Below are 15,396 nucleotides of genomic sequence, written 5' to 3'. Positions count from 1 at the left end.
TAAGCCTATCAAAAGTGTGTGAGTTTGAACATATGTCCATTAAGTCTATGGATTATTTTTTGTTGTTGCACAAATTAGAGCCCCTTCTTAACAAACTCCTTCTTAAATGAAACTTGTTTTTGACTGTATGTGTAGCACAATACCACAGAGGAGCGTAGAAGGGAGAAACTCCCTCAAAGTTTTATTCCATCCCCCTGGGCACAGACATCAGTTCCAAAAGAAACTTGAATGTTACCAAAATTCTGTCAGTTTACTGGTAAACTTTGAAAGTTTCCAGTGATACCCTCCCTCTGCAACCCTACTGGGGTAACAGTGGAGCCATACAGGTCAGAGTGTAACATACAGGTGAAGGTGCACCTTCCCTTGCTGAGTCAATCTACTAAAACTATCTTTCTCTCTCTGGCATGCCTAGGCTCTTCCCTATGTTGCCCTTCTGATAGCCATGTTATTCTTCATCTATGCTGTTATTGGAATGCAGGTAACTGACAGACATTTATTTTGGAAATGTTGAAGTTACAATATGATTAGCATTTATTTCTTCTATAACACACTGTGCTGTGTTTCAGGTGTTTGGAAAGATTGCCTTGGTAGACCACACACATATTAACCGAAACAACAACTTCCAGACCTTTCCTCAAGCTGTCCTGATGCTCTTCAGGTATGTGTGTGCATGTGTGTGTGTGTGTGTGTGTGTGACTAGTTGATTTATTATTATGGATGGTGAAAGGTTGTGGCCATTGTAGTCCTAATATTACTGTTGTTGATGCTTCTCAGGTGTGCTACAGGTGAGGCGTGGCAGGAGATCATGCTGGCATGTCTGCCAGGGAAGCTGTGTGACTCAGAGTCAGACTACAACCCTGGAGAGGAGAAAACATGTGGCAGCGGATTCGCCATTATCTACTTCATCAGCTTCTACATGCTCTGCGCCTTCCTGGTATACACACACAAACATACACACACACATAATCGCAGCATGTACCCACACCCACATACACACACACAGGTTAGGTAGGTCACTTTCTAAGTGTAATCCATTACAGTTACTAGTTACCTTTTCAAAATTGTACTCCGTAACATAACTTTTGGATTTCCCAAACTCAGTAATGTAATCTGATGAGTTACTTTTGAATTACTTTCCTCTTAAGAGGCATTAGAAGAAGACAAAAAGGATCCATCAAAGTAGTCTCTGATGTGTGGTCAGACTTGCTCAGGTGAAACAAACTTAAACGTTTTTCAATGCTGAATGAAATGTCATTTAGAAAACAGAAAGGTGATCCCTTACTGACACACTGTATACCTCTGTTTTAGATCATCAACTTGTTTGTTGCTGTCATCATGGATAACTTTGACTATCTGACGCGTGATTGGTCCATTCTGGGCCCTCACCACCTGGATGAGTTTAAAAGGATCTGGTCTGAGTATGACCCTGAGGCCAAGTGAGTCTGCATTACCATCTGGACATAGAGTACACAAATACACACACACACATACACAAACACACACCCCTGTAGTCATTCATTTACATTGGTTCTCACTGTGTGATGTTTCTGTATTTGGTGTTGCTTTCAGGATTGTGTTGGTTTCAGTGTCTGTATCACTGTGTCTCTTTCAGGATTGTGTTGGTTTCAGTGTCTGTATCACTGTGTCTCTTTCAGGATTGTGTTGGTTTCAGTGTCTGTGTGACTGTGTCTCTTTCAGGATTGTGTTGGTTTCAGTGTCTGTGTGACTGTGTCTCTTTCAGGATTGTGTTGGTTTCAGTGTCTGTGTGATTGTGTCTCTTTCAGGATTGTGTTGGTTTCAGTGTCTGTGTGACTGTGTCTCTTTCAGGATTGTGTTGGTTTCAGTGTCTGTGTGACTGTGTCTCTTTCAGGATTGTGTTGGTTTCAGTGTCTGTATCACTGTGTCTCTTTCAGGATTGTGTTGGTTTCAGTGTCTGTGTGACTGTGTCTCTTTCAGGATTGTGTTGGTTTCAGTGTCTGTGTGACTGTGTCTCTTTCAGGATTGTGTTGGTTTCAGTGTCTGTGTGACTGTGACTCTTTCAGGGGCAGGATAAAGCATCTGGATGTGGTGACCTTGCTGAGACGTATCCAGCCTCCCCTAGGCTTTGGCAAGCTGTGTCCACACAGAGTGGCCTGCAAGGTGTGTCTGAACACCCAAACAGCACAAACACACATTACACACATATTACATAAGGTGTTCATATTGTGAGCTCAATCTTGCCCTGGTTAACTCATATGTTGCATGACCGTAACTCCTTTTAGAGACTGGTTGCCATGAACATGCCCCTGAACAGTGATGGCACGGTCATGTTCAATGCCACTCTGTTTGCCTTGGTGAGGACCGCTCTGAAGATCAAAACTGAAGGTGAGCACTGGGAGGTAACACAGTGATGTCTGAATGAGGACATACTATGAAGTCAATCGGACAGACTCATCACACAGTATCTCTGATGGCGTATTTCCACTAAGGACTTACCCCAGTGTTTTAACCAAAACGATCAGATTTTTGTGTGTCCACCGCCACGATCAGGCTCCAGTTTCTCACTGGCCCATGTCCTCAGTAGACCTGCTCTGACTTAAAGCCAAGGTTCACAAGTCCTCAGTGTCAGTCTTAGCTATATGGAAACACAGTTCCCCCAAAAATAACATTATAGCCCACATTACCATAATCACTGTCGACACACTGGGGCTGTAATGGAAACACCCAATGAATGTACTCAAAATACTCTTATACAGTGGCCTGCTCAATAGCTGTCTTGATTGGTCCAAATCATTCACCAAGTGTTGGTTTCCTAGGCAACTTGGAACAGGCCAATGAGGAGTTGCGAGCGGTCATCAAGAAGATCTGGAAGAGGACCAGCATGAAGCTGCTGGACCAAGTGGTGCCCCCTGCAGGCGGTCAGTAGAATGGCTCCCGCCTCCATGTGTCTGTGGTGTCTGTCAACAGTAACTGTACAGTAGATTCTACCTCAAGGCTAGCGTGGCTAAAGAGAGACTTCCTCATGTCAGACTGCCCTGTATACCTGCACATGCTCAATTGTTATGTACACTTTAAACATACAAATGCGCTGTGCAAAACTACATAGATAAGCAGTGTTATTACTTATGTACTGTGTGTGTATTCACGGTGGCGATCCTACGCTCCAGGCTGACCTTTAACAAGGTTTTCCCTCAGCAGTGGTATTACACAGGATCAATAGGTGGAACTCAAAGCATATACTCAGCAGTCACACCTTGAAAATAAACAAATTCATTGACATTAGTGATCCATGGCCTTGCTAACCTTGTGAAACAGTTTGCGTCGACAAATTATTGACAAACAGTTGAGTCTTCACTTCCTGTTTTGTGTGTGAATAGCTGTAAAAGTCACAGATAAGAGCAGGATCAGATAGGGGATGAGACAGAAACTGCAGACTGTCACTTAAGTTCGGCGAAACTCACCTTATCTCACTCTCTTTTTCCCTCCACAGTGTGCTCACATGCTCATTACAGCCTAACTCTGGGGCTTCCTAGTGATACTCAGGCCAGGCTCAATCTTATATGGCTCCCTATTCACTTCATTGTGCACTAAGCAGTGTACTCTATAGGAAGGGGATATCGCAGCACCCATGTGTTTCTGTGAATTGCCATGCAGAACTGTTGTTCTGTATACTGCTTGGTTGACCTGAGCCATACTGACCTATACAGTCTGTGGTGTTGTGCTGTGTTGTACTATGCTGATGATGACCAACCTGTAGTGTTCTTCACTGTGCCATAGTTTGCTGAAACCATTATTGGTGGTATTTTATTTTCATTGTTATCCTTTGCTGCACAATACGTTCTGCTTTAGCTCTGATGCTTGGCTTGTTCTAGCATTGCATGTTCTGCTATAGTTTACTAACTCCTCTTGATCTCTCTCTCTCTCTTTCTGGCCAAGCTTCCCTCCTCTTCTTTCCACTCTTCCATAGTCTCTTCTGCTCTCTCCCTCTCTCTGCTGTCCGGAATTTCCTGCAGCAGTTCTGTTTTTGGCCGGTGGCATGGAACTAGAGTTGCCTCTCTCTCCTGTGCCCTAGCTGTCCCCAGTCTGCTTACTAACTAGCTGAGTGACACAGATCGCTGCTTCCCTGTTCTGTACTGCTTCCCTGTTCTGTACTGCTTCCCTGGCCTGCACGTCTCTTAACAGTTTAGATATTCTTCTCTTTCTGCTGTAGTCTTCTTGTTAGGTGCTTCTAACTGTGGCAGTATCCCTGTACTGTAGCTAAGCCTTAGATACTGTAGGTGGATGTGTAGCTGTTTGATAGACTCGTATGTTTAGTAAGATGTGGTTGTGTTGGTTTGAAAGAGAAACAAGCGTTGCGCCGCTTCATATCATTATTTTGTGGTATGATGACTGTATTGAGTTGAGGCTACTTTCTGTTTGGCTGTTTTTAATTCTATGTTTCAGAACTGTTCATATTTTGATAATACCAGGTACTCTAGTGCAAGGATGGGCAACTTTGATCGGGTGGGGTCCACAAAAAATCTGAACTCATCATGAGGAGCCGCAGTGGCTAGCTGGTCTGCTTACCGACATCCAGATATACAGTACCAGTCAAAAGTTTGGACACACCTACTCATTCAAGGGTTTTTCTTTATTTTTACTATTTTCTACATTGTAGAATAATAGTGAAGACATCAAAACTATGAAATAACACATATGGAATCATGTAGTAACCAAAAATATGAATGCCAAGAGTGTGCAAAGCTGTCATGAAGGCAAAGGGTGGCTACTTTGAAGAATCTCTAATATAAAATATATTTAGATTTTTAAAACACTTTTTTGGTTACTACATGATTCCATATGTGTTATTTCATAGTTTTGATGTCTTCTCTATTATTTTACAATGTAGAAAATAGTTAAAAAAAAACTTGAATGAGTAGGTGTGTCCAAACTTCTGACTAGTCCTGTATACTGTATATTAAAAAAAACTTGTTGGGTTTCTGCGGAATATCAGTTATTCAAAACAGACTCATGATAACGACAGCATACATGTATAGGATATTCAGCCGATTGTTGGAGTGCTCTGAAGAGTTCGTATAGGAGAGGTAGAGTACCATTATGTCTTTGGGCCTAGTGTTATTTCCCAGGATGCTGTGCGGCGTGGTGAGGTGCTGACAGTGGAGGCGTTTGTGTGGTCTGTTCACTCAGATGACGAGGTAACCGTGGGGAAGTTCTATGCCACCTTCCTGATACAGGACTACTTCAGGAAATTCAAGAAACGCAAAGAGCAAGGCCTGGTTGGAAGACACTCATTCTCCAGCCTGAACTCCACCATCGCCCTCCAGGTGAGTCTCAACTGCTGTACTGTTCTGTACTGGACTGTACCATTCCACCTCCTCAGAGTTGTCAATAGTTACCAAACTCACACTATTATGGCCAATCTGTGTACACTGTAACACAACAAGTCAATTTATTTGAACTGCAGATACCTGTACAATTTAAAAGATAATAACCTTTGAAACTAACTGATAGGACTTACAAACCAAAATATGTGGCTAATTTAGTAAGATAATAATACATTAATATGGGTAAACAATATGTAACTGCTAGTTAGTGATTGGTTGAATCACACTTTGTCCAGTCACCACTGGACATCTGCAAAGCAGCAGGCCACTGCACCTGAACACAATGTTGCTTCTCTGGCCTGCACTTTGCTATGTCACCTCTAGCCATGCTTACATCTGCAGACCCTTTCTTATCTGCTTCTGGAAACAATCAGAGATAAAGAGAATGTTGTTCCTCAGAAATGATTTAGTCTGATTTAGTTGATTTAGTTAACTCTGGATTAGCAGTGCTGTGCACACTCACCCTGGTTAACAAAGCACCTCCTCAGTCTGATTTGTCTGTGTGTACTGTATGTGTCTGACCTTATGCTTCAGTTCATGTGTGTGTGTATGTGTTCCTGCCAGCTCTCAGCTGCTCTCTTGTCGTCGTTGCAGGCTGGCCTCCGCACACTGCATGATATTGGGCCCGAAATTCGCCGAGTCATATCGTGTGACCTGCAAGACGAGGGCCTTGTAGACATGAATGCAGAAGAAGATGACGAGGTGTCTAGGGTAAATCACTGTCCCAGTTCATTCAATAGATGCGCTTGATTTAACTCACCCGACACGTAGAATTAGTTTTTTACAGCCAATGGAATGGTCCCAAACTCAGTTCACGTGGTTGCTAGCTGAGCTAAATCAAGTGCCCCAATTAAAACAGTGACTTTGTTGGTCCACTCTTTGACTAGTGGGAAGAGATTGCTTGCCTATTGACTCAGTCACAACAGATATTTCACTCTGAGATGTTGACAATAATGTAATTTCCATTGTATGATTTACAGAGCGGAATCAAGTCTCGTTGAGCCTAGTTTAAAGATGATAACACTCATATTGCCTGATAACCCAGAACACACAGTAGATGATACTTATTCAACCCAATGGTTTTAAAGATGATAACACTCATATTGCCTGATAACCCAGAACACACAGTAGATGATACTTATTCAACCCAGTGGTTTTAAAGATGATAACACTCATATTGCCTGATAACCCAGAACACACAGTAGATGATACTTATTCAACCCAGTGGTTTTAAAGATGATAACACTCATATTGCCTGATAACCCAGAACACACAGTAGATGATACTTATTCAACCCAGTGGTTTTAAAGATACTCCACTTACATAAAATGTTTTGCACACACACTTTCACTAAATGCACTGTTAATTTAATACCCTCATTATCTGTTGAACATAATTTAGTGAAGATCGTAATTAAAACCTCAATGACCGTGCCTTACCACCAGGACAGACCCAAAGCCAGTGGTTAAGTTTGGTCACTGTGTTTTTATGGTCGCCTGTACTGACCCGAGTGTTGTCTCTACAGAGGAACGGCGTGCTGTTCGCCAACCACACCAATCACGTTAACGGGAACCACCGGGGTTCTGTCACCCAGCGGCCCCTCCAGGTCCCGCCTCCTTCCTGCCACGCATTCGTGGAGCCCTCTCAGGTTGGCTCTGAGGAAGGGGCTGGTGACCCCCACCCCTACAACCACTACTACCCCAAATCCCCCATGGCCTCCAACGCCAACCTCAACAACGCCAACATCCCCACTGTGCCCTCCCTGACCAAAGGGGGGCAGAGGTGCTGCCTCCGCCGTGAGCCCTCGTCTGCTAATGGGGCACCCTCCTCCAGCTCGCACCACAAGAGTGTTGACTTCGACACCCTCACCACGGTCCAGTCTGCAAGGTAACTTAGGATGCTGCTTTCTTGGCCTGGTCTCAATAGTAAAAGAGCTCTCTTAACCTCAAAGGGACTTCCTGGTTAAAGGTTACATAATATTATGGTTCTCTCCATTTTTAATGCAGTAGTCAATGAATGTATGCACTGTAAAAAAAAAAGATGTTGATTCAATGTACAATTGTAAGGCAACAAGGTGCAATAAGATAGTGAGTTCACTCAACAACATTTTCACACAAAAAAAGTGTTTTCTCAACCAATATTTTTGGAGTAAGCTGCCAATACTATTGCAGCTGGTTGCCTTACAATTGTACGTTGAATCAACATCTTCTTTTTACAGTGTGGTAATGAACTAGGGGATTAGGTTTGAATTCAGGTGTGATGAGAACAGTGGTTACTTGCTTGCGTAAGGTCTACGAGCTGTGGAGCTCAATGAGATGAACCCCATGACAACAGATGTGGATCTGAATAGGGCGTTTGGGTTTTGAAGTTGTTGCCCCCATCACATCCTTACCACAGCTATGTCTTTCACATATCCTGGCCTTTCATAGAATGGATCTTTTCAGCACCGTTCATTCTTGCACCACTAAGAGCTCTTTATGTTGAGATCCTGGTATTGTGTGTATCTATCAGTAACACACACACACACTCCAGACCCATTCATTTTATGACAAGGATTATTATTTATGTTTGTCTCACATTGTCTTTGTCATTGCATGCCCTTCCCTTCCTCTCTCCTGTCCCAAATACACATTTCCTTCACAACAACGTGCTTGCTTGGACAGGAGGCTCTACTATGAGACCTACATTAGGTATGTGTGTGAAACTACTGTTTCACCCTTTAATGACCCCAATCTCGCATTGGTTTATATGATCTGCTTTACTGAGATACTATACCTCAATCACCCCTTAAAAAGGCTTCTGGTTGAACTTTGACCCTTTGACCCTAGGTCAGAATCAGGGGGTGTTCTGTACCCAACCATCCGTAGAGAGAAGCCAGGGGGAGCAGACAGTGATGATGACAAGGGTTCAGGAGAATACTTCAGTGGCGAGGAGTATCAGGAGGATGACCTCATGTTGCAGAAAGACAGGTATCACCTGGAAACCACTTTTCCTCTACTCTCCTCACCTCTACTGTACTCTCTACTGTATTCTCCTCTACTCTCCTCTCCTCTACTGTACTCTCTACTGTATTCTCCTCTACTCTCCTCTCCTCTACTCTACTCTCTACTGTATTCTCCTCTACTCTCCTCTCCTCTACTGTACTCTCTACTGTATTCTCCTCTACTCTCCTCTCCTCTACTGTACTCTCTACTGTATTCTCCTCTACTCTCCTCTCCTCTACTGTACTCTCTACTGTATTCTCCTCTCCTCTACTGTATTCTCCTCTACTCTCCTCTCCTCTACTGTACTCTCTACTGTATTCTCCTCTCCTCTACTGTACTCTCTACTGTATTCTCCTCTACTCTCCTCTCCTCTACTGTACTGTCTACTGTATTCTCCTCTACTCTCCTCTCCTCTCCTCTACTGTACTCTCTACTGTATTCTCCTCTACTCTCCTCTCCTCTACTGTACTCTCTACTGTATTCTCCTCTACTCTCCTCTCCTCTACTCTACTCTCTACTGTATTCTCCTCTATTCTCCTCTCCTCTACTGTACTCTCTACTGTATTCTCCTCTACTCTCCTCTCCTCTACTGTACTCTCTACTGTATTCTCCTCTACTCTCCTCTCCTCTACTGTACTCTCTACTGTATTCTCCTCTACTGTCCTCTCCTCTACTGTACTCTCCTCTCCTCTACTGTACTCTCCTCTCCTCTACTGTACTCTCCTCTCCTCTACTGTACTCTCCTCTATTCTCCTCTCTTCTACTGTACCCTCCTCTATTCTCCTCTACTGTACTCTTCTCTCCTCTAATGTACTCTCCTCTATTCTCCTCTACTGTACTCTCCTCTCCTCTACTGTAACTCTCCTTTATTCTCCTCTATTATACTGTACTCTCCTCTATTCTCCTCTCCTCTATTCTCCTCTACTGTACTCTCCTCTACTGTATTCTCCTCTACTCTCCTCTCCTCTACTGTACTCTCCTCTCCTCTACTGTACTCTCCTCTATTCTCATCTACTGTACTCTCCTCTCCTCTACTGTACTCTCCTCTACTGTACTCTCCTCTATTCTCCTCTACTGTACTCTCCTCTATTCTCCTCTACTGTACTATCCTCTCCTCTACTGTACCCTCCTCTATTCTCCTCTACTGTACTCTCCTCTCCTCTACTGTACTCTCCTCTATTCTCCTCTACTGTACTCTCCTCTCCTCTACTGTACTCTCCTCTATTCTCATCTACTGTACTCTCCTCTATTCTCCTCTACTGTACTCTCCTCTCCTCTACTGTACTCTCCTCTATTCTCCTCTACTCTCCTCTCCTCTACTGTACTCTCCTCTATTCTCCTCTACTGTACTCTCCTCTCCTCTACTGTACCCTCCTCTATTCTCCTCTACTGTACTCTACTCTCCTCTCCTCTACTGTACCCTCCTCTATTCTCATCTGCTGTACTCTCCTCTCCTCTACTGTACTCTCCTCTATTCTCCTCTACTGTACTCTCATCTCCTCTACTGTACTCTCCTCTATTCTCCTCTACTGTACTCTCCTCTATTCTCCTCTACTGTACTCTCCTCTCCTCTACTGTACTCTCCTCTATTCTCCTCTACTGTACTCTCCTCTACTGTACTCCCCTCTATTCTCCTCTACTGTACTCTCCTCTCCTCTACTGTACTCTCCTCTACTGTACTCTCCTCTCCTCTACTGTACTCTCCGCTCCTCTACTGTACTCTCCTCTATTCTCCTCGACTGTACTCTCCTCTCCTCTACTGTACCCTCCTCTTATCTCCTCTACTGTACTCTCATCTCCTCTACTGTACCCTCCTCTATTCTCCTCTACTGTACTCTCCTCTCCTCTGCTGTACTCTCCTCTATTCTCCTCTACTGTACTCTCCTCTACTGTACTCTCCTCTCCTCTACTGTCCTCTCCTCTATTCTCCTCTACTGTACTCTCCTCTCCTCTACTGTACTCTCCTCTATTCTCCTCTACTGTACTCTCCTCTCCTCTACTGTACTCTCCTCTATTATCATCTACTGTACTCTCCTCTCCTCTACTGTACTCTGGTCTCCTCTACTGTACTCTCCTCTATTCTCCTCTTCTGTACTCTCCTCTCCTCTACTGTACTCTCCTCTATTCTCATCTACTGTACTCTCCTCTCCTCTACTGTACTCCCCTCTATTCTCATCTACTGTACTCTCCTCTCCTCTACTGTACTCTCCTCTCCTCTACTGTACTCTCCTCTCCTCTACTCTCCTCTCCTCTACTGTACTCTCCTCTATTCTCCTCTACTGTACTCTCCTCTCCTCTACTGTACTCTATTCTCATCTACTGTACTCTCCTCTATTCTCCTCTACTGTACTCTCCTCTACTGTACTCTCCTCTATTCTCATCTACTGTACTCTCCTCTCCTCTACTGTACTCTCCTCTCCTCTACTGTACTCTCCTCTATTCTCCTCTACTCTACTCTCCTCTCCTCTACTGTACTATCCTCTATTCTCATCTACTGTACTCTCCTCTCCTCTACTGTACTATCCTCTATTCTCATCTACTGTACTCTCCTCTCCTCTACTGTACCCTCCTCTATTCTCCTCTACTGTACTCTCCTCTCCTCTACTGTACGCTCCTCTATTCTCCTCTACTGTAGTCTCCTCTACTGTACTCTCCTCTATTCTCATCTACTGTACTCTCCTCTATTCTCCTCTACTGTACTCTCCTCTATTCTCATCTACTGTACTCTCCTCTATTCTCCTCTACTGTACTCTGGTCTCCTCTACTGTACTCTCCTCTATTCTCCTCTACTGTACTCTCCTCTCCTCTACTGTACTCTCCTCTATTCTCCTCTACTGTACTCTCCTCTCCTCTACTGTACTCTCCTCTATTCTCCTCTACTGTACTCTCCTCTCCTCTACTGTACTCTCCTCTATTCTCCTCTACTTTACTCTCCTCTCCTCTCCTCTACTGTACTATCCTCTATTCTCCTCTACTGTACTCTCCTCTCATCTCCTCTACTGTACCCTCCTCTATTCTCCTCTACTGTACTCTCCTCTCCTCTACTGTACTCTCCTCTATTCTCATCTACTGTACTCTCCTCTCCTCTACTGTACTCTCCTCTATTCTCCTCTACTGTACTCTCCTCTCCTCTACTGTACTTTCCTCTATTCTCCTCTACTGTAGTCTCCTCTCCTCTACTGTACTCTCCTCTATTCTCATCTACTGTACTCTCCTCTATTCTCCTCTACTGTACTCTCCTCTCCTCTACTGTACTCTCCTCTATTCTCATCTACTGTACTCTCCTCTATTCTCCTCTACTGTACTCTCCTCTCCTCTACTGTACTCTCCTCTATTCTCCTCTACTCTCCGCTCCTCTACTGTACTCTCCTCTATTCTCCTCGACTGTACTCTCCTCTCCTCTACTGTACCCTCCTCTATTCTCCTCTACTGTACTCTCCTCTACTGTACCCTCCTCTATTCTCCTCTACTGTACTCTCCTCTCCTCTGCTGTACTCTCCTCTATTCTCCTCTACTGTACTCTCCTCTCCTCTACTGTACTCTCCTCTCCTCTACTGTCCTCTCCTATATTCTCCTCTACTGTACTCTCCTCTCCTCTCCTCTACTGTACTCTCCTCTATTCTCCTCTACTGTACTCTCCTCTCCTCTACTGTACTCTCCTCTATTATCATCTACTGTACTCTCCTCTCCTCTACTGTACTCTGGTCTCCTCTACTGTACTCTCCTCTATTCTCCTCTTCTGTACTCTCCTCTCCTCTACTGTACTCTCCTCTATTCTCATCTACTGTACTCTCCTCTCCTCTACTGTACTCCCCTCTATTCTCCTCTACTGTACTCTCCTCTCCTCTACTGTACTCTCCTCTCCTCTACTGTACTCTCCTCTCCTCTACTCTCCTCTCCTCTACTGTACTCTCCTCTATTCTCCTCTACTGTACTCTCCTCTCCTCTACTGTACTCTATTCTCATCTACTGTACTCTCCTCTATTCTCCTCTACTGTACTCTCCTCTACTGTACTCTCCTCTATTCTCATCTACTGTACTCTCCTCTCCTCTACTGTACTCTCCTCTCCTCTACTGTACTCTCCTCTATTCTCCTCTACTCTACTCTCCTCTCCTCTACTGTACTATCCTCTATTCTCATCTACTGTACTCTCCTCTCCTCTACTGTACTATCCTCTATTCTCATCTACTGTACTCTCCTCTCCTCTACTGTACCCTCCTCTATTCTCCTCTACTGTACTCTCCTCTCCTCTACTGTACTCTCCTCTATTCTCCTCTACTGTAGTCTCCTCTACTGTACTCTCCTCTATTCTCATCTACTGTACTCTCCTCTATTCTCCTCTACTGTACTCTCCTCTATTCTCATCTACTGTACTCTCCTCTATTCTCCTCTACTGTACTCTCCTCTCCTCTACTGTACTCTCCTCTATTCTCCTCTACTCTCCGCTCCTCTACTGTACTCTCCTCTATTCTCCTCGACTGTACTCTCCTCTCCTCTACTGTACCCTCCTCTATTCTCCTCTACTGTACTCTCCTCTCCTCTACTGTACCCTCCTCTATTCTCCTCTACTGTACTCTCCTCTCCTCTGCTGTACTCTCCTCTATTCTCCTCTACTGTACTCTCCTCTACTGTACTCTCCTCTCCTCTACTGTCCTCTCCTCTATTCTCCTCTACTGTACTCTCCTCTCCTCTACTGTACTCTCCTCTATTCTCCTCTACTGTACTCTCCTCTCCTTTACTGTACTCTCCTCTATTCTCATCTACTGTACTCTCCTCTCCTCTACTGTACTCTGTTCTCATCTACTGTACTCTCCTCTATTCTCCTCTACTGTACTCTCCTCTCCTCTACTGTACTCTGTTCTCATCTACTGTACTCTCCTCTATTCTCCTCTACTGTACTCTCCTCTCCTCTACTGTACTCTCCTCTATTCTCCTCTACTGTACTCTCCTCTCCTCTACTGTACTCTCCTCTATTCTCCTCTACTGTACTCTCCTCTCCTCTACTGTACTCTCCTCTATTCTCCTCTACTTTACTCTCCTCTCCTCTACTGTACTATCCTCTATTCTCCTCTACTGTACTCTCCTCTCATCTCCTCTACTGTACCCTCCTCTATTCTCCTCTACTGTACTCTCCTCTCCTCTACTGTACTCTCCTCTATTCTCATCTACTGTACTCTCCTCTCCTCTACTGTACTCTCCTCTATTCTCCTCTACTGTACTCTCCTCTCCTCTACTGTACTTTCCTCTATTCTCCTCTACTGTAGTCTCCTCTCCTCTACTGTACTCTCCTCTATTCTCATCTACTGTACTCTCCTCTATTCTCCTCTACTGTACTCTCCTCTCCTCTACTGTACTCTCCTCTATTCTCATCTACTGTACTCTCCTCTATTCTCCTCTACTGTACTCTCCTCTCCTCTACTGTACTCTCCTCTATTCTCCTCTACTCTCCGCTCCTCTACTGTACTCTCCTCTATTCTCCTCTACTGTACTCTCCTCTCCTCTACTGTACTCTGTTCTCATCTACTGTACTCTCCTCTATTCTCCTCTACTGTACTCTCCTCTCCTCTACTGTACTCTCCTCTATTCTCCTCTACTGTACTCTCCTCTCCTCTACTGTACTCTCCTCTATTCTCCTCTACTGTACTCTCCTCTCCTCTACTGTACTCTCCTCTATTCTCCTCTACTTTACTCTCCTCTCCTCTCCTCTACTGTACTATCCTCTATTCTCCTCTACTGTACTCTCCTCTCATCTCCTCTACTGTACCCTCCTCTATTCTCCTCTACTGTACTCTCCTCTCCTCTACTGTACTCTCCTCTATTCTCATCTACTGTACTCTCCTCTCCTCTACTGTACTCTCCTCTATTCTCCTCTACTGTACTCTCCTCTCCTCTACTGTACTTTCCTCTATTCTCCTCTACTGTAGTCTCCTCTCCTCTACTGTACTCTCCTCTATTCTCATCTACTGTACTCTCCTCTATTCTCCTCTACTGTACTCTCCTCTCCTCTACTGTACTCTCCTCTATTCTCATCTACTGTACTCTCCTCTATTCTCCTCTACTGTACTCTCCTCTCCTCTACTGTACTCTCCTCTATTCTCCTCTACTCTCCGCTCCTCTACTGTACTCTCCTCTATTCTCCTCGACTGTACTCTCCTCTCCTCTACTGTACCCTCCTCTATTCTCCTCTACTGTACTCTCCTCTACTGTACCCTCCTCTATTCTCCTCTACTGTACTCTCCTCTCCTCTGCTGTACTCTCCTCTATTCTCCTCTACTGTACTCTCCTCTCCTCTACTGTACTCTCCTCTCCTCTACTGTCCTCTCCTATATTCTCCTCTACTGTACTCTCCTCTCCTCTCCTCTACTGTACTCTCCTCTATTCTCCTCTACTGTACTCTCCTCTCCTCTACTGTACTCTCCTCTATTATCATCTACTGTACTCTCCTCTCCTCTACTGTACTCTGGTCTCCTCTACTGTACTCTCCTCTATTCTCCTCTTCTGTACTCTCCTCTCCTCTACTGTACTCTCCTCTATTCTCATCTACTGTACTCTCCTCTCCTCTACTGTACTCCCCTCTATTCTCCTCTACTGTACTCTCCTCTCCTCTACTGTACTCTCCTCTCCTCTACTGTACTCTCCTCTCCTCTACTCTCCTCTCCTCTACTGTACTCTCCTCTATTCTCCTCTACTGTACTCTCCTCTCCTCTACTGTACTCTATTCTCATCTACTGTACTCTCCTCTATTCTCCTCTACTGTACTCTCCTCTACTGTACTCTCCTCTATTCTCATCTACTGTACTCTCCTCTCCTCTACTGTACTCTCCTCTCCTCTACTGTACTCTCCTCTATTCTCCTCTACTCTACTCTCCTCTCCTCTACTGTACTATCCTCTATTCTCATCTACTGTACTCTCCTCTCCTCTACTGTACTATCCTCTATTCTCATCTACTGTACTCTCCTCTCCTCTACTGTACCCTCCTCTATTCTCCTCTACTGTACTCTCCTCTCCTCTACTGTACTCTCCTCTATTCTCCTCTACTGTAGTCTC

The 15,396-nt window shown here is 44.5% G+C and overlaps 1 protein-coding gene across 1 annotated transcript in view; it reads left to right on the top strand.

Annotated features, from left to right (window-relative positions):
- LOC139542729 (voltage-dependent L-type calcium channel subunit alpha-1D-like) overlaps nt 1–15,396 on the top strand; it is a 197,898-nt gene that overhangs the window by 99,414 nt on the left and 83,088 nt on the right. The window contains exons 36-46 of the mRNA XM_071348510.1: nt 413–478; nt 567–658; nt 775–934; nt 1,309–1,436; nt 2,043–2,139; nt 2,262–2,364; nt 2,796–2,897; nt 5,167–5,303; nt 5,958–6,074; nt 6,889–7,250; nt 8,192–8,332. Of these exons, the coding sequence (XP_071204611.1) occupies nt 413–478; nt 567–658; nt 775–934; nt 1,309–1,436; nt 2,043–2,139; nt 2,262–2,364; nt 2,796–2,897; nt 5,167–5,303; nt 5,958–6,074; nt 6,889–7,250; nt 8,192–8,332 (1,505 nt within the window). The remainder of the gene's footprint in view (nt 1–412; nt 479–566; nt 659–774; nt 935–1,308; nt 1,437–2,042; nt 2,140–2,261; nt 2,365–2,795; nt 2,898–5,166; nt 5,304–5,957; nt 6,075–6,888; nt 7,251–8,191; nt 8,333–15,396) is intronic.

The sequence above is a fragment of the Salvelinus alpinus genome, chromosome 17, assembly GCF_045679555.1.
Source record: "Salvelinus alpinus chromosome 17, SLU_Salpinus.1, whole genome shotgun sequence".
NCBI classification, from domain to species: domain Eukaryota; kingdom Metazoa; phylum Chordata; class Actinopteri; order Salmoniformes; family Salmonidae; genus Salvelinus; species Salvelinus alpinus.
The sequence above is the reverse complement of the archived record's forward strand: the minus strand, read 5'-3'. Positions and strand labels throughout refer to the sequence as shown.